The sequence below is a fragment of the Amblyraja radiata genome, chromosome 25 (assembly GCF_010909765.2).
Source record: "Amblyraja radiata isolate CabotCenter1 chromosome 25, sAmbRad1.1.pri, whole genome shotgun sequence".
NCBI lineage: Eukaryota > Metazoa > Chordata > Chondrichthyes > Rajiformes > Rajidae > Amblyraja > Amblyraja radiata.
The window spans coordinates 26534577-26554598 of record NC_045980.1 but is presented as its reverse complement, the minus strand read 5'-3'; the positions used below and the strand labels follow the sequence as shown (position 1 = coordinate 26554598).

At 39.5% G+C, this 20022-nt stretch overlaps 1 protein-coding gene across 2 annotated transcripts in view; it reads right to left on the bottom strand.

Annotated features, from left to right (window-relative positions):
- The window catches only part of cdc45 (cell division cycle 45), a 35713-nt gene extending 18140 nt beyond the window's left edge, over positions 1-17573 (bottom strand). For both annotated transcript variants that reach the window (XM_033043560.1, XM_033043562.1), the window contains exons 1-10: positions 17407-17573; positions 16274-16333; positions 15753-15845; positions 14483-14620; positions 11579-11728; positions 8072-8130; positions 6017-6065; positions 2244-2305; positions 2051-2101; positions 613-732 (exon numbers count right to left, since the gene is read on the bottom strand). In XM_033043560.1, coding sequence (XP_032899451.1) covers positions 613-732; positions 2051-2101; positions 2244-2305; positions 6017-6065; positions 8072-8130; positions 11579-11728; positions 14483-14620; positions 15753-15845; positions 16274-16333; positions 17407-17457 — 833 coding nt within the window. In that variant the 5' untranslated portion in view covers positions 17458-17573. The remainder of the gene's footprint in view (positions 1-612; positions 733-2050; positions 2102-2243; positions 2306-6016; positions 6066-8071; positions 8131-11578; positions 11729-14482; positions 14621-15752; positions 15846-16273; positions 16334-17406) is intronic.
- Between the last annotated feature and the right edge of the window lie 2449 nt (positions 17574-20022).

Below are 20022 nucleotides of genomic sequence, written 5' to 3'. Positions count from 1 at the left end.
GGAGAAACATAACCTACCGATTGACCCCTGCTAAATATTTTAGATCGAAATCTTCTAATAAAACCGTGAGCGTCAACCCACTGAGTGCCAATTTTTATTTCTGCTTGCTAAAAAACAGTCCAACTTCACAGCCACTTATGTAACATGACGAGTAGGCCTGAACTGTTGAGCTAACATTTGCAGCCCAAAAAAACGTTTATCAACCAAATTGAAAATGAATTGAAACAAACCATAATTGGAATTATGTTTCATTCTCATATCCACAAACAACCTTAAAAGGTTTGATAGTCAGCATGGTCCCTAGGACAAAATGTTGTTTTAATGTTCAATTACTATATATAACTCTATAAATATTATGGTTATAAGAGCAGATCAGAGGTTTGGTATCTTGTAGCATGCAACTCCTGAACACCCTCTCCACTATCTACAATGCATGGACATTCTGGTCAACAGTAACCCCCAGGATCATCTAGAGTAAATTTAGTAATACAGAGAATATTTTAAAGTAGTACAATTGGTGGTTTCAAAATCCACATGCAATTCACCTACAACTTCAGCAATAACATTCACTGGTCATCTTTCTCCGATTGTTGCATTCCGATTAAAGGATACTCAAAGTCAAAGGAGATTCTCATGCAATCAATAGAAAGTGTATTCTCCTCATCTTCATTACGATGATTGTGCCTCGACACATGACGTTGCACAATGCCAACATCTGTCACGTACTTCATGCTGCAGAACAAACCATAATTGGAATTAAGTTTCATTCTGATATCCACAAACAACCTTAAAGGTTTGATGGTCAGCATGGTCCCTAGGACAAAAGGTGTTTTCATGTTCAATTACTGTATATAACTATAAATATTATGGTTATAAGAGCAGATCAAAGGTTCGGTATCTTGTAGCATGCAACTCCTGAACTCCACTATCTACAATGCATGGACATTCTGGTCAACAGTAACCCCCAGGATCATCTAGAGTAAACAAAAATCTCTCTTCTGGGAGATGATATTTTTGTTGTGCAGAGTCTTGTTGATGCTAGCATTTCTGTTTTGTGCACAAAAATCTAAAAAATGGACTTGAATATTACACAAAAGATGAACTGGGATATTAACCGTCTTGAGGAACTTCTGTAGGCATCTCTTTAGCTAGAACAATTGACACCTGACAACTACCATCATCTTTGTGAACTGTTAAAATTAAAACACAAAAAATATTTTTGTTGATGATTTAGAGACTTGCCAATAATTGTTTATTTCGATGTTTAATATTTTTGTTTATTAGGTGCAAATATAATGGCGCACTTTGCTGGCAACATTAATTACCCAGTTACATATAGAACTCAAGAATTTGCCATAACTAAATGCCTACTGAATGGTTGCGCAAATTATACAATGCTCAGCCATGAAATTACAATCTGAAATGGCCGTAGCCAATGCAAACCTGACCCGAGCATAATTATTTCTATGCCAATTCAACTCGGACGGGGCAAAAAAAAATGGCATGCGGTATATTGTAATAACTGAACAAGAATACAGGATGCATGCAATATTACTAAACAAACAGTTAATCTAACCCACCAAAATACAAATGTTCAGTTAGAATGTACAATCAGCCCAACCTAGACAAATTGTCAGGTACAGTCAGGCTCCCTTTGTGTAGCATGTTCACATGTTTGTAATATTAACTTTAAATTAAGTATACCCATTTTGTTGCAAAGACCAAACAGAAGACATTAAGGAGCACAAACGAATCAAAATAATGTGATCACATTGTAATGCTGTTAAAGAAGTAGTAAATAGTTTTGCATCTGATGTAAATTGATGGATGAAGGGTTACTGATGAACAACATCAACTATTTATGCAAATGAGGCCATAAGGGCTGTTTAAAATTGATGAAATGGAAACTTCCATGTCTTATGTTCTCTTCACAGCTTTGAGTTAAGGCAAAGTGACACAGACTAATATATTTAATTAACATCATATTTAATCTGGAAATCTTCCCTGCTGATACCAGGCTAAAAAAGCAGAAGCATTTCAGAATACGTACTGTGTGATTTTGTCATGAACCCATTGGTCCGTCAAACCAACAATAGCCCACCTAAAAAAACAAAAACAAAAAAAAAACAGGTAGACAAAATACGGCTTCAAGAATTAGGGCAAATAGCAAGTTTTGCAACAATATGGTCAAGAAAACTGCAAGTAATTATTGTAAGTTTCTATTACATATGGAAAGTACTTACCACAACATATCATTTGAGTCCTTGGACATAATCCAGGCTAGCTCAAATATTACCATTCCAGACTGCAAACAAACAACAGGATTATTAATTAATTAGCTCGAGTTAAAATGCTGCTTCCAACTATGCAGCATTCTTTACGAACACCAGCCTAATAATTATACCCTTACATATAACTGTAGCTGCTTGCCTCATTTCCCTAATTGAATTACTTCACTCAAGTCAACATTTTGCTATTCTGCAGAAGGACAGCAGTACTATCAGAGCTGTCATCTTTCAGATGAGGCAATGAAGTAATGTCAAAAGAATAGGGAGCTCTCGCAGTGCCCTGCTGGGATCCAGCCATCAGCAACAATTCTACCACTCTGTGACATTGCTGTACACAAAATTGCTTTACCTTTACCTACATAAAATTAACAATTGCACTACAGAAGCTATTGTTTGATGTTGAAAGCAGTTTGGGATGATGCAAGAACATGAAAACCTCTGTGATAGAACATCAATGGAGAATCCCCAAAATTTACTGAACCCAGATCTAGAATACCATCTTCACAGTTAAACAAATACTGGAAAACATTGGTACAAATAAATGCAAATAGAATATAGAAAAGTGCAGCACAAGCTTCTCGGCCAACAAAGACCATGCCAAACTTGATACCAAGATTAACTCATATCTGCCTGCGCGTGATCTATATCCCTCCATTACATGTTCATCCATGTCCCAATTCAAAAGCCTCTTAAATCCCACTATCATATCTGCCTCCAACATCACCAATGACAGCGTGTTCCAGACACCTATCATTCTGTGTAAAATTGCCCCACATATCTACTCTAAAGTTTGCCCCTCACACCTTAAAATTATACCCTCGAGTTCTAGACATTTCCGCCCAGGGACAAAGGTTTCAAGTGTCTAGCCTATTTATAATTATATATACTTCTATCAGTTCTGCCCCCAACATGTGATGTTCCAGATAAAACAATCCAATTTTGTATGAAAATAAAACTGAATAGAATAGAAAGAAAAAGAAACAAATTTATCGTTGATTATTGACAGAAAATTACATGAAGGAAAGAACAAATATGGTGAAAAAAATATTTCAAATAGCATGTTTAATAGAGATACATGCCTTAGTGAAAAAAGGAATCAAAGCAAAGAGAGTAAAGAAAAAAAGCTAACTTAAGGCAAGCAATCAGTTTGTGCATGCTAAAATAGAGGAATGTGGTACTATGCTTAAAGGGAAATTTGCTTCCATCTGCAATGGACTGAAAGTTTTCATTGCAAGGGAACACAGGAAATCATGACTATAAGCCAATTTAATTACAATATACTTTTCCATACAATCTTTCAAAATCTCATTTGAAGGATCATATTATTTGATGGGAAAGATTGTAAACGAGTAGGCAGTCTTCATTACCTCATTGGTTTCTTTGCTTTTTTGAATTAATTGGCACCGCATCATTTAGGAGAAATTGTTGTGGACCACCACTCCAGTTGCTGAGAAGTGAAGATCCATCAAGGAAGTAAATTCTTTACCACTAGATTGTTCTGGGGAGTTGTTAATCTTCAAACGCTTGATAGGCATGGCTTGCCATCCTTGTATATCACTCTTCACAGTTACAAACTGTCAACATTCACTCAAGCTGTCTGGAAAGCTAATTAATAGAACTACAACCTGCAAATGGTTGTGTATATATAAAATATATACAAAACAAAAATCAATGCATACCAAAAACAAATAAAATGGAATCCTCATAAAGAGCCCTTTATCACCCCAAGGAACAATACGGAGTTCTATTAATTAGCTTTCCGGACAGCTTGTGTAAATGTTAACAGTTTGTAATTATATGAAGAGTGATATACAAGGATGGCAAGCCATGCCTATCAAGCATTTGAAGATTAGCAACTCCCCAGAACAACCTAGTGGTAAAGAATTTACTTCCTTGATGGATATTCACTCATGATCTGTGATGTACGTCAGCAGTGAAGGCTAAAGCACAATTTATTCCTGTGCTTTGTTATCTGAGTGTCATGCTAAGCTTCTCTGCAGTGACTGAACAAATTGTACAAGAACTGAGGCATGAAAGGAAAATGGATACAGAAGTGCAAATATGCTGGTCTTCCTGCCTAAACTGCAATGGAGTGTATGAAAAGAAAATATAAATTAATGAAAATGTTCAAGCAAATACTGGTTGCCATATATTTAAACAAAATTTAAAAAAATGTTTTAAAACCTACACGATGTTGGTAAGAGAAAATTGGTGCCCAACGCAAAAAAAAAAATCCTTGGGAAATAGAACTGAACCACATTTTTGAAGATATTTCCAGAAAGTTGCACGGTAGGAAGTACTAATAGAATCTCTACATCAGTAATCAGTGAGGAACCTGCAAGTGGTTGTGTTTTCAAGGCCAGTCTTCCTTGGTGCTTTTAGGTGGTACGTTGCAAATTTCAAAAGTGCCAAAATTGCCTTGACAAAACGTAGCAGTGAATTTAGTGAACAATACATGCAGGAACCACAATGTGCCAATGGAGGTTGAGAATACCTAGAGGCCCAAGGTATAAAACAAAGCTTACTCTGGTCATACATGACACTCAAGGTAGGATCAGCATCAGCGCATGCGTATCAAGGCATTCAGAATTGTCAAGTAGATGTTTACGTTACACTGAAATGCTGTTGATTATGGAACTTAAATGAGATTGAACAAGTTGGGAGAAGAATGTACCAATGCATACAACAGGGTTGATTTCCCCCTTTTAAAAGGGAAGCAGTGTGATGCAAGTACTTTGCTTATGAATCAAATGTACTATCTCCTAAATATAACTATTTTCTGAATTCTGCAGTAAATCCCACCATGCGAGGAAAGAAAAATGAAAAAGGGTGGCACAATGGTTCAGCAATAGAGTTGCTGCCTCACAGCTCGAGACCTGGGTTTGATCCTGACTACGGATGCTGTGTGCGGAGTTTGCATGTTTTCCCTGTGACCGCATGGGTTTTCTCTGGCGGCTCCAGTTTCCTTGCAAGACGTGAAAGTTTGTTGGTTAATTGACTTCTGTAAATTGTCCCAGATTCAGATTCAGATTCAATTTTAATTGTCATTGTCAGTGTACAGTACAGAGACAACGAAATGCATTTAGCATCTCCCTGGAAGAGCGACATAGCAAATGATTTGAATAAATAATAATAAGTGATAATAAGTGTCCGGGGGGTGGGGGGGGTGATTGGCAGGTGTGTTGGACATAGAACTAATGTACTGATGATCACTAAGGGACTGCCGCACTTGGCGATTCTTTTCGGCGAATGCCGGCATCATTGACTGACGCATCAGGTCACCGAAAAATTTGCGCCGTGATTAAACGGTGACGCTGCGTGATGACGTATTGACTTTTTCAAGTGTCGCAACATTTTTATGTCGCCGCTGGATTTTGTAATGTTCAAAATCTTTTGGCGACACTGATATGACGCCGGCAGTCGTCAGAAATTAATAAATAAATAAATAAAAAAGAGATCGCCGATTGGGACAAACCCCTTAGTCAGCGCGGACTGTGAGCCAGGGCCTGTTTCGATGTTGTATCTCTCAGCCTAACTACTGCAAATTACTTAATCATACGAGAATGCAGTTCCATTTTGAGGGCATTGATCAAAACTATAATTTCTATCATCCTCAAGATAATGACACAGAATAGTATAATTTCAGTGAAAATAAAGATTATTTTTTGTTGAAAAATATAGATAAACAGCTAAGTACATGTAAGTTTCCAATGATTATCAATACATACTGAAGTCCCATGGTATTCATATTGCTCATATTCAAATAAAATCTCTCGCCTGTAAAAGACACAGAAGTTTGATTGTTAGCAATCTAGCCACGACTGCTTTAACTAAAATCTGACACTCATTCTACCCAGAACATCACATTCAAATCTAACTGTCACTCAAAATACTACGTTCATTCCATTATTGAATCCATTCTTATATTCATGCTAATCAGTCCCCACGGATGATTTCATTACATAACATTAAACTTTACAAATAAACATTATTTTGAAAGGTTATTGACAAAAAATTCTGGCAAGGCCAAATGTTCCCACTTCCTAATGTAAAAACAAAACTTTATTTGCAGCTTAGTTTGCAAAATGCATGTGTCACACAAGGGTATGTGCTAGACGTATTCTCGTAATCTACAAGCCAACTAAGTATCTGGAAGGCAGAAGCCCCGGGGTTTACTTCTGTTACAAAGTCAGTTTGTTGCCCAACACTTCCATTCTTGGTAAGTGCCTGTAGGTGTTGTATTGACCCTTATGTGAGCTTTTGACAACAGCCATTTAATTGCCAAGTATCCACATTCTCCTGCATAGCACAACATCACACACTACCCCTAACCAACTCAGTTTCTAAAATAGTTATACATGCCTCTGTTATTTTGAGGCCAATGTCCTTCTGAAGTTTCCATTTTCTAATTCACATAAACATTCTTCCTTGATTCTGCTGCTCTCTCCTTTATTTTACTCCAAGTCCCACTTGTGCAACACACCCGAGCTTACTAAACACCACAGGCTCCGGGGTCAGGCAAAACTAAACTTTTTCCAGTCCTAATGTAAATCCCTGCACAATCTTATCCCTTGTCATCTTGAACATTTTCTAGCCCAGCAATGTAGATCTGTGGTTCCCAGTTTTAACTTCTGTTGCAATAGTGATGGCCAGGGTTTCAGATACCACAACTGCCATTAAAGATGCTACTTGCAACCTACATCTTTGAATAAACTCTTAGCTAAGCACATTTATGTAAAGTCTAAAAGGAGAGGCCAAGCAGAGAGCTTTTGCATATTCAATGTAGATGAGGATTTCAACGGCAGTGGGGATGAGTTCAGGGCAGTTAAGGTGAAATGGGAAGTGTAAGGAAACCGAGTTCTGCATTATGCCAAGAGTGCTTTTTAATCAATGCTGCACTGTTAGGAATTTTGGGACATTTTGTATTAAGGCACTTCATAAAGGTATGTTGCATTATTAAAGCAAGGAATAAATTCGACCAGAAAAGAGTAGATGGTGAGGAATGGGAGGGACAAGGTACTTTGTCATTAAAAAAACAAAAGTGCAGACAACTAAAAATATTTTATGACATGACCTGTGCAAAATGTAATCTATTTTAAGATGAACCAAGATACTGCCAAAGAGGAAATGATGAGAATTACAAGATGCCCTCAGCATCTATGTAATATCAAGCAATGTTTAACACCACCATTCACCATCATTAAGTCAAAGCAAAATCAAATAAAAATGAAGAGCCAATGGGAAAACAGAGCATTGCAATCCAGTTAAGAGTACACATAGAAAGGAGATTTAGCAGGATATTGCCTGGGAAGGAATGCTCCATTAACAAGGAGAGACTGGATAGACAAGCATGTTTATCGGGTCAAGGAGCCGAATGGGACTGCGAATTATGTATACAAAATACGCAGACACTATAGAGAGCATGAAGCATTCTCCACACCCCGCGCAATGTAGATGGGTACTTAATGGCACAAACCGAAGGGTAGGTGGCAGTAGCATGGACTGAATTGGTCTCAATTTTACCTTCATTTGGAAAGCACCTCAACTTTAGGTATGTGCTGGGGTCTGGCATGGGGAGGATTGTTATATGTGCAGGATAATTGAGAGTGGCGAAATATATAAAGTAGCAAACAAGCCTGTTGATTCACAAAGAGGCAGCTGAGAACAAGCTACTCTTTGTTTAACTCACATACTTATACTGAACATTTTGTTTAAACGTACAGTTTATGGCTAGAACAGTACAAATTTTGACACCTATGAAAGCTAATTGCAATAACCAGTACCTGCGCTCCTCCCATTCACGGCGCTGGCGTCTTCGATCTATTCTCCTCTCCATGGTCACCTAGAACACAATAATATTTTTAAAAAGATTGTAATAATAGCCCATCAATAAATCTATTTTGACATGAATTTTCACACATGACAAACCATCACCAGCACTGCTGGGAATTGGAATTGCACTAGATAGTAACTTTTTCATCAAGCATGGTGCAATAAGAATAAGACAAAGTCAGCTAGAATGATCCATCTCCCTTTGACTCATTTTTGACTGAGCATTTAAAATTTTTAAAAAAATAAAAAAAATTTAAGTTTCTCCATGCTACTTTGGCTGGATTTTTCTCTAATAATATCTTTACACAAATTCAAGTGAAACAACGTTTCCCAATGTTCTATTCTCCTGAAAGTAATGTGCCTTGATGCAATAACACGGGTTAGGTACTAAATGTTCATAACTGCTTTTTATCATTTCTTTTTGGGTTAAACAGCAGTATGTGGCAAAGGGCCACCAAACTGTTAATGACATCAAAAGAAAGCAAAAATGATCATCGCTAACAGTCATAGATATGAATTAACGTTCTTCATGTTAAGTAATGCTAAAGCTAAAAGACTGCTCCAATATAAACATTCAGACCGGGTAATTAGCAGAGACAGATTGAATCTGGAAATATCTTGGGTCTACGTGATTCAGTACCAGATTGTGCAGCATTTCCACCTCTCCACACCTCTTTACCCTCCCACCACCACCCTACACTATGCGGAAATGGATAAGATTACATATAAAACAAAATACACAAATTCTGGATATTGTTGCTCAGAATTTCAATTCTACAAATTATTTTGCCACTGGATCAGAACAGGAACCAGATTCCTGTGAAATAAACTCAATAGTCATAATTTTTTATTAATTTGCAACATTCTGGAAAATAGACCAGGCATGTCCAGACATCAATTACTCTTGGCAATTTGTACAACTCTCATCATCCCACATATAATGCATCATAGGGGAACGTTAACCACTTGTTATGGGAACACCCATTATTAACTTGGTGTAGTACCAGATTAAAACACTATCAAGGAAAGTCAACAACCCGACTTTACCCTGCATCATTTTTCACCCATAAACAGTACCAACATCACTTCCAACCATCACATGAATGTCCATCATTAACACTATACACCGACCTCACCCCCAATGCTACTAATATCCGTCCCAGATCCCCATATATAGGATGCAGGGCAGTGTCAAGTAACTACACATGCTGGATTACAAAAAGACGATACAAAATGTTGGTAGACAAAAATGCTGGAGAAACTCAGCGGGTGAGGCAGCATCTACTGAGCGAAGGAATAGGCGATGTTTCGGGTCTAGACCCCTTCTTCAGACTGCTGGAGTAATTGAGGGGTCAGGTAACTTCTCCGTAGAACATGGATTGGTGATGATTTGGGTGGAGAAGCTTCGTCAGACTTTGTGGGGATTGGATAGGGAGCTGGAAGAGAGGGGCAGGACAAGGCATGAGAAGTAACAGGTGAGGGTTTTTTTTTTTTGATATCCAGATGGCTGCAGAAGGGCCAAAAATCAAAAGACAGAAGGAAGAATGAGAAATAAAATGATTTCAGAGTTGTAAATTGTGAAGCTCGAGAAAACAATGCAAGTTGAAGGGGAGGAGAGAAATAAGTGCAAGTCCAGGTGGAGCACAAGGAAGAGAGGGGGGGGGGGGGGGGAAAGAAGAGAGAAAGAAATGAGAGAGTGTTGTGACTATCTAAAATTGGAGAATTTATAGATGCTGTTGAGTCGTAAGCTACCCAAAGCGGGATATGAGGCACTGTTCATCCAGTCTGCATGTGGCCTCACTCTGGCAATGGAGTCAGCCTAGAACAGAAAGGTCAGTACAGTAGTCAGCAAAAAGGTCATCGAGTCTATGCTCGGTCTCACCAATGTACAGGAGTCCACATCGGGAACACCAAATGCAGTAGATAAGGTTAGAGGAGCTGCATGTAAATCTCCGTTTCACCTGGAAGGACAGCTGGGGTTCCTGGATGGAGGCGAGGGAGGAGGTACAGGGACAGGTGTTACATTTACTTTGGTGCATGGGAAAGTACTATGGGAAGGGGTGGTTTGGGTGGGAATGAATGAAGAAACTGAAGAGTTGCATAGGGAGTGGTCTCTGTGGAAGGCAGAAAGGGGTGGGGATGAGAATGTGTGACTGATGGAGGGATCATACTGGAGGAGTGGAGATGTCATACGATGATGTGTTGAATGTGGAGACTGGTGGGGTGAAAGGAGAGAACAGGGAATCTCTATCCTTGTACGTGACAGACAGTTGATTGCCTCCATCATATGGGACAGGTTGAGAGATCAAGAAAGGGGAGTAAGGTGTCAGAGATAGTCCAAGTGAATTTGGGGGCAGGTTAAAGTTAGAGGTAAAGTTAATAAAATCAATGAGTTCTGCACAGGGTGCAGGAGCAGCCTCGATGCAGTCGGCGAAGTAGCTGAGATAGAGTTGGATGATGGTGCCAGTGTTCTTTTGGAACAAGGACTGTTTGATATAACCGACAAATAGACAGATATAACTGGGGACCATGCGAGTGTCCATGGCTACATCTTTAACATAAAACAAGTGAGAAAAGGCTGGCAGGGACAGTCCATGAAGAAGAGGAAAGATGGAGATGGGGGGAAGTGGCCGTCACTGGGCATGGAGGACTCCTTACCAGAGAAAAAGGCCCAGAGGCAGAGGTGAAGGAAGATGAGCTCAACATCATGGTGATCTTGGAACTCGTTGAGGTGTGGGCGTGAGGAACAAAGCCAAAGCCTCTGCGAAGGGCTGACTGTTTTGCATCAGAATGAGGGCCAAAAGGATGGATGAAGGTGCAGAGAAGTAGGCATGGTGTAGGGTAGGAGAAGTGGAATTATTGGAATAGGGGGAAGAGCAGTAGGACACAGTGGTATCAACATTGCCTGTTGGAAGGGGGGGGGGGGGTCCTGGCAGAATGAGTCAGTAAACGTGACACAGTTGGTACTGTCAGTGTGGAGGTCCCCAGCCTAGAACTTGGCCTGGAACTCAGACAAATCGACTACCCCAGCCTGCCGTCAGCCGAGTAGGGGGTGGGTGAGGACTGGTAGAGTGAGTGACTCTCTCCCACAGGCAGCCGGAGTGAAGGTATGGGTTGGTGGCGGCTTCGCCATTGGTGGGCCTGGCCTTGAAACGGCCAGGGATGTGGTGGTGGGCAGAGTCTCAACTTGCCAAATAAGGTCTTTGACCATGAACCACATCCTCACAAGCACTAAAGTCTCAGGTCTTAATCTCACACCAGATAACCAAACATCGAAATTTCAGACCATAAGCTTCCATCCCTGGGGCTTAATGCCCATGACCCCACAATCAACAGACTCACAGGTTCCTCAACCCATTTACTTCTCTCTCGTTCGCTACTCATACTTCAGGTCCAGTCAACTCTCCCATAAAATACATTCAGAACAACCTTTACACACAGTGGTCACAATTCATCACCTCATCCAAGCGCCTGCGCTTCCCCGTAGGTTCTGATCCTTCACTTTCATTTCCAGTATCTTCTGAATCTTCATCTTCTTCATCATCCCTGAAGATGTCATCATATGCAGGGATACCAAGATCATCATCCTGTTTAATCAGCAGTTTAATCTAGAAGATAAAATATTATCCACACTATTAACTTTTAGCATGCTTTAACCTGCTTTATAAAGTTCTGAAGTAAGGTAAATTAACATTTCTATGGGACGTTAAAGTCTTGTGATTGACGATATCTAAACTATTTTGATGAAATCGACCCATTGTTGGAGACTCTAGACCCGAGAGGGAGGTAAATGAATGGGTAACATGTACTTTTGCCTTCCATTTAAGTGCCACATTTTTAACAACCAGTTCCACACTTAATGATACATTAGATTCCAGAAGTGCTACTAACATCGTAAATTAATTTCAGTTATGTTAAAATCTTGAGAAAATCTTTGAATAAACAAAGCAATTTGTTCAATTTCATAAGGGAAGCTACTAATTATGAAAAGGTGATTGTTATTAAACAAAAACAGTGAATCTCTACAATGTCTACCACTCGGCCCATTTATCTATGCCAACCTTTCAAGAGGACTATACCAATTAGTTTTAATTCCCTGAGTACATTGTAGCCTTGCACAATTCTCTTTCAGGTATTTATCCTTTCAAAAATGACTGCTGAACCTGTTTTCACCACCTTTCTTGATAATGCATTACATAGCTTCTCAATATCCCCTTTTGGGTTATTTAAAAGTTACTTTAAATCAGTTTTCCTTTATTGCCGGCCTTCCTAGCAATGAAAAGAGTTTCATTGCATGTTGTCTGGTAAAATTTTTGATCAAATGTGTCCTAACCATTTAAACAGCAACAGCACAATCATGGCTTTTCTTATCTCACATAATTGTAAATTCTATTCTTTTGTTCCATTCTAGTGAGGGAAATCTGCTTCCTCACCACAACTGTTGCACCAACTAACATCTACCCAACAAGTTATAAATATTTAGCAAAACTCCATGTAGTTCACATTAGATCTCAATTCTCCATCTAAAAGGCATCATCCCACCGTTCGCTGTATTAATTTCCCTTTAAATTTATGCTTTCTTGAAATTTGTAATTTTCTAAACCTTCCTTGCTCTGTTTTTCAGATGAGTTTCTGATAATTTACACACTTTTTGATCAAAGTACTGCATGCGTGTATTCAAAGGACAACACTACTCTGCGTTAGTTGGCAGTGGGTACATGCCAGGTCTTAGTAGTTAGAAAGATGTTGCTATCCTCATAGTGCCTCAAGGCACTAGTACAAAATACAACATCTTCCCCTCACCACTTGTCCATGTGTGTAAAGCTTCTCCAGTGGTGCTTTCTTGGACATCTCTGCATATACACCACAAACATTTCCAGCATTGCTGTCGAATAATGGCATGGTGCCAGTTAAAGGATCAGAACTTGGATATTAATTTGCACATATGTGGATGAACAGGTGCAGAGCATTATAGATGCAATGATCACTAACAACACATGGACAAGGGAAATTAAACACCATTTGCTGAAAACACAAATGCTAATACGATGCCGTAACTGCACCAACTGGAACAGACTACTAATTAAACTGATTTGTGGATACACTCTCCCAATTATATTACCACACCGTACTGGAGTGATGGGTTTTGACAACCAAGATGCTTCAGATTTTCTACCAAAGACACACACCACCTTCGTCTCTCCTGCCACATAGATGTTGCTTGAACAAGGCCGACACAGGATATCGGAGTTGAGAGGGCCATTTGGTTCCTACATAAAAATAAATCAGCTGCGACTTTCTTCTGAACTTCATCAATCTGTATCAAGGGACAAGTGACAAAAGCTGGAGCCCCTTAGCTTAGCTCTAGTCTCAGCAAAAACTCCCAGATAACATCAGTTCTTTGGAATCAGAGTGCTCAATGGATTTCTTAGTCATCTCGGGTATTCCGCGAAGGATGAAGACGAATTGCACATACCTTAGGAAATCACATCCAGGTTACATGCACTTTAAATGGCAATTATGCGTCGGCTGATCTAACCCTTGGGAATTAGTTTGAATGGATGCAATAAATTATCCGATGTTTTTTTTTTTTTTAAGGCAGAGATTGACAGATTCTTAATTAGTACGGGTGTCAGGGGTTATGGGGAGAAGGCAGGAGCATGGAGTTAAGAAGGAAAGACAGATCAGCCATGATTGAATGGTGGAGTAGACTTGACAGGCCGAATGGCTCCTATCACTATCTGCTCCTATCACAATTTCAATGACAAGATAAAATTAGTTGGGAACACCACACAACTACAGCCCTCAATTATTTTTGCTGAATTTCCCATTCCAATTTGAACATTAACCACATGTTTTCTTCTTGCTGTAATTGCATAATGGATAAAAAGAATTCTTTACACATCACATAGAGCATCAACACTTTCCAACAGCAGTGTTCCTCACACGTTGTATTTTCCCACAAAACATCAAACTGAAATGTCATTACCATATGGAGAGGATTATTGGTAGCTTCACTGCAAAAGGTGGACAGGTCAGTAAATCATAACATCAATGCAGTTGGGGTCCTTCCAAGAATGAGGTTAGAATATACTTCCAGGCAGAAGAGAGGGAAGCTCCAGTTTCTCCTCAGAGAGGAGAGACTTCTAGTTTGGTTCAAACTATTCCACTGAAAATTCTTAACATACCGAGTGTAAAATAATTTCATTCCCTAAAATAACATGCTTAATTTTGAAAAATGCATTCAAGGCAAAGAAGGTTGTACATGAAAGGAGCAGGAAATAAAAATAAGACAAAGTCCAATATTTCACACACAAAAAGGCCAGTTATCACAAGCTTTTGTCAATGTCTGGCAGACATACCTGTGTATCATTATATACATTAATGACATCAACAGGTCTGTGGGAATCACAGATAAAGAAAACAGCGTCCTCATCAGGTTGCAGTGCCTCCAGGAGGTCCAAGTTAGCACCACAATTGATTAGCACATGATACTTGAACTGCAAATAGGAAAGATACAGATTTAGGGACAACATAAATAACCGCACAGCTTATTCATGTTGCCAGCTTTCACCCACCTGCATAAAATACCGTACTTTACTAAAGAATTACCAAAGAAAGGCTGCACAGTGATGTAGAGGTAGAACTACTGCCTTACAACACCAGAGACCCAGGTTAAATCCTGACTACGAGTGCTGTCTGTACGGAGCTTGTACATTCTCCCTGTGACCTGCGTGGGTTTTATCAGAGATCTTCGATTTCCTCCCACACTCCAAAGACGTACAGGTTCGTAGGTTAATTGGCTGGGTATAAATGTAAAATAAAGATCGTGTAAGCGAGCTGGGATCGCTGGTCGGTGCAGACTCGATGGGCTGGATAGCATGCAACAAAAATGCTTTTAAGGGCACCTCAGCACATGTGCCAATAAACCAAACTTCCACAGATGTGCTGCAGAAAACATTTTATCAGGATGCATCACAGCATGGTATGGGAACCACTCCATCCAAGACCACATGAAATTGTACACGTAGCCCAGACTATCACGCAAATTAACCTCTCTTCCATGGACTCCATTTACACTTCACACTGACTTGGCAAGGCCACCTGCATAATCAACATCTCACTCCCTCTTTTCCCCATCAGGTAAGAGGTACAGAAGTCTGAAAATTCATGCCTCCAGGACTTTATCTTGCACTAAAAATTATTCACTTTATCCTGTATCTGAACATTGTGGGCAGCTCGATTGTAATCATGTATAGTCTTTCCGCTGACTGGATAGCACGCAACCCAAACTAAACAGTTTTACACTGTACCTTTGTACACATGATAAAAAATAAATAAACTAGTCCTCTCACCAGCTGGAGTGCGGACCTGACCTCCCAAATACCTCATTAGAGACCTTTGAACTATCTTTAATCGGACTTTATCTGGCACTAAATGTTGGACCCTTTATCTGTACACGGTGGACAACTTGATTGTAACAATGTATATAGTCTTTTCTTTGCCTGGACAACACACAACAAATATCATTTTGCTGTACCTCAGTACATGTGACAATAATAAAGAAAACATACACAAGTCTGTGCTAGCTTTTACTTTCCTCCTAGACACATTGAGTGGAACGTCACCCACCTGTTCTTTGTGCTCAAGGAATGAAGTCTCCAGATCTTGCCATCCTGCCACAGGAACCAATGTATACTGTATGTGGTCACAGTGGAACAGGGACTGAAAGGAAACGGACAAATGCTGTCAGGCATGACATTCCAGAATTTCATCGAAAATGGTGATCATAGTGTTTTTGCGAGCTCCTCTCCTCGCTTTCCTTTACCATCTCAGGAGCAACAATTTTAACATCATTTCTTGTTTTGCTTTGCAGCAATCATGAAACTCTATGAAACTGAATTCAGACTCATTGCAAAGCAAATGATACCCACTGAAAAAAAAAAAAAGGAAATAAGTGCAGGTAACAGAATAGGACAAGCCAAAGGACAATATATTTTACTTCTCCTGTCAGAACCACATAACAAATCCCTCTAGTTTGGTATGTGGTTGGGTCAGCATCTCCAGCTGCCATATCACGACACTACAGGGAACAAATATATATATTTTTTAAACTATTAGAATCAATGAATGTGACACAAGGTACCACTCACTTGAAGGATTTTGCAGGCACAAAGTGCATCAACATCGAAGGCCACAAGTAATAACACCCTCTGAAAAATAAAACATAAGTTTCAGCAAAACTAAACATCATACAGCTTTTATTTTTGTACAATTCCAGATTTACATAAATGACACAATGATTCAGCAGCAATAACATGCAGTTTTGAAGTTCCCTTATTGCACTTATATCCTGCTAATTTCATTGTACTGCTGAATACATATGACAGTAGCACACAATGCCTTGTTCCAATTTTAGCAGTGGTTGCATTTAAATCCATGCCATAGTGTTGCCTGGACTCAAACCCATGACACAACGCCTATGACCCAATAGTTGAAGTCATCATATAATTTGGAAATAGGTTTGATTTTGTATTAGACCGGTTGTAAAAATATAATGTAACCCAAGAGCTATGTGAACAATGTCTGTATTTGATGGAATCAAAGTTTAATCGAGTGTTATATTGTAAATAATTAGATATGAAGACTATTTTCTACTAACAAGAGGTCATAATCTTAAAATCAGTAACATTCCAGAGAAGTTAGAGAACATCCCTTCACCCAAAGGGTGGCAGCAGTAATGAGTTGTAACAAAAGGCTCAGATATTGATACCTTTGTTTTACTCAAGTACATTAAAATATTGGAAGCCAAAACAATGACTGAAATTAGACAAAAAGTTAGCCATAACATCAATGAATGACTGAATAACCTCGAGATCTAGAGCAAAATCATGCTTCAATGTTTCTACTCGATCTTGTTTTATTGATCTTTATAAACAAATGTGAATATAATTCGAAGTTCCTTACATACTTCTCCCAAGTGTAATGTGTTTGTTATTTGTAACAATATAAAACACATTTCCAGGAGTGACAGCTGATGATTGTAAATACTCAACACGTACTGATCATGCTGCCCAACGCCGAAGATAAAGCCCTCGACTACAAGAGCGAATAAGTGAACCAGCTTCGCTCCATAGATGTTGCCGCACCCGCTGAGTATCTCCAGCAATTTTGTCTACCTTCGATTTTCCAGCATCTGCTGTTCCTTCTTGAGCAGCTTCAACAAACGCCGGGCCTTTACTTCAACAAGGTCCGTCATGCGACTCACGTCTACCTCACTCCTTACCTGGTTTAATAGCACGTCGTAGAACTCTTTCCGTATATCCGACACGAACATAGCTCGCAACAATTAGCTTGAACCAGTATTTCGCCCCGAATTGACGACAACAACAACAGCCGGCTCTGTGGACTTGGAGGCTCGAAGTTGGCGCCAAAAGAACCCGAGTAATACCAGAGCTGATTGGATGTGAGCGCAGACGTCGGCGAGGGCAACCTGGTTAACTGATTGGATGGCCGGTCGACCGTATATGCGCTGATTGGATGGAAAACACACACATGCGTCCTCCCCCTATTCCCATTGGACAGAAAATTATTCTCTTATTGGATCCAATGCTCAAATGAAAACTATATGATTGGCTGGTAATTGCACACCTATCAATATTGCTTGCATCTTTTGTAGAAGGGTGTAATCCATTTCTCATTGAGGAGAATTATTTCACAAGTTTGAGCTTCTGAGCAAGACACCAATTAATGTATAGACTGCTGAGGACATTTGTATAGAGTTTTTTTTGCACAACATTTGTATACAATGAAGTCAGCAGGTAGACACAAAATGTTGGCGTAACTCAGTGGGACAGGCAGCATCTCTGGAGAGAAGGAATGGGTGACGTTTCGGGTCGAGACCCTTCAGACTGATGTCAGGGGAGTGGGCGGGACATAGATAGATGGTGGTCGGAGACAGTGTGATTGGTGGGAGAACTGGGAAGGAGAAGGGGCTAGAGAAAGAGAGGGAGAACAAGGGCTATTTGAAGTTAGAGAAGTCAATGTTCATACCACTGGGGTGTAAGGTACCCAAGCGAAATATGTGCTGTTCTCCAATGACACTCTGACAATGGAGGAGGCCCAGGACAGAAAGGTCAGATTTGGAATGCGAGGGGGAGTTAAAGTGCTGAGCAACCAGGAGATCGGGTAGGTTAAGGTGGATTTAGCAGAGGTGTTCAGTGAAACGATCACCGAGCCTGCGCTTGGTCTTGCCGATGTACAGAAGGTGATCCCTGGAACAGTAGAGGGGGGAGGTAAAGAGACCTTTTGTTGCATTTTGCATTTCCTGCGGTTGCAGGGGAAAGTACCTGTGGAGGGGGTGGTTTGGGTGGGAAGGGACCAGTTGACCAGGAAGTTGCGGAGGGAACCAAAGATCTTAGAGCTCTAAGATCTTTGGAGGGAACTGTCACTGCGGAAAGCAGAAAGGGGTGGAGATGGAAAGATGTGGCCAGTAGTGGGATCCCGTTGGAGTCATCAGGTTAGGCAGCTTCTCTGGGGTACGTTGATAGGTGACATTTCGAGCCAATACCTTTCTTCAGACTGATGAGGGGAGGGAGGGGGTGAGAAGAAAGCTGGAAGAGGAAGATGGTAGGTACACAAAATTGAAGGCTGAAAGAGGAAGATGGTATATATTTTTATTCTGAATAATGTTTTTTTTTTTTGAGGGGAGGGGGGAAGTTTGAGCGTTTTCCTGGTCTGACGGCATAATTAGATCCTGCTTTCCTTGCATGCAATATATATATTTAAATAATGCAAGCATTTTGTATAGTGACGGACAACGCCAATGTTTAAGGAATAATTCATAATCTAAATTGGGCTAACCCTCATTAATGCCTCAATTGAACAAAGATCCGTAATGAAAAACCTTTAAATTTGTAAATTTTTATAACATCATCCCTGTGAAAGGAGGCACCTACACATATCCCAAGTTAGTGACCTTGTTCAAAAACAATTTGATAATTTAAGTTTGCTTTTAATTGGCACATTGATTTTCACTTTTGTTTTTGCTGACTGGGTGATATACTGTCAATGTATATAGCTGCAGCACTCAGCATGATGAGATCACAAAGGAATTCACTATATTACCCAGATGACTCAAACCTCAGTGATGACCTAATTTAAAGGTTTTTCATGATAGTGAAGATTTATGATGAGGTAAATATTCCTAAAGTGTTTGTATTGCTTTGAGAGATGGTAACAAAGGAGCGCATGAAGAATTAAAGGGGCGATGAATGATTAGATAACTCTTCACAATGACTGACTATATAATATGGTATATTTTGTAACAGATCTATATTAAATTGAGGCATTATTGAGGCAAATTAATTTAAAAAATATAATTCGATTTTTTTTTAAACAGAATTTGGGTGTACTGCTTATGAGGCTGATAAATTTATTGCATCTCTGGATAAGATGTACAGAGGACAGGTGGGTAGCATTTTATTTGATGGCCTATTGTTGCCTTACTATTTACTTACTTAGTAAACAGTAGGACAAGAAACATGGATACCAAGTATCCACAACACATTGGTTCTTAAAGGTATATAAACATTCAATAGACTATTTCCAGTAAAAATAGTAATTGCATACTTTTAATAAATACTACATATTTGTTGATATTGTGTCCATTAACCAATTGCAACCATTTAACCCAAGCATCATATAGATGCACTAACTGATAATGTACATGCACTCTGCTGCATTTATCACCCAAGTGCACCAAAGAGTTCCCAACTCTGAGTACTTCTACAATATCTCCATAATTCCTCCATGCCCTGATGTCAGAGAGGACTTATACATAATCAAAGATCCTATAGGATCTTTGTACATAATTAGAAATGAATGTTTAGTCAATTATTCA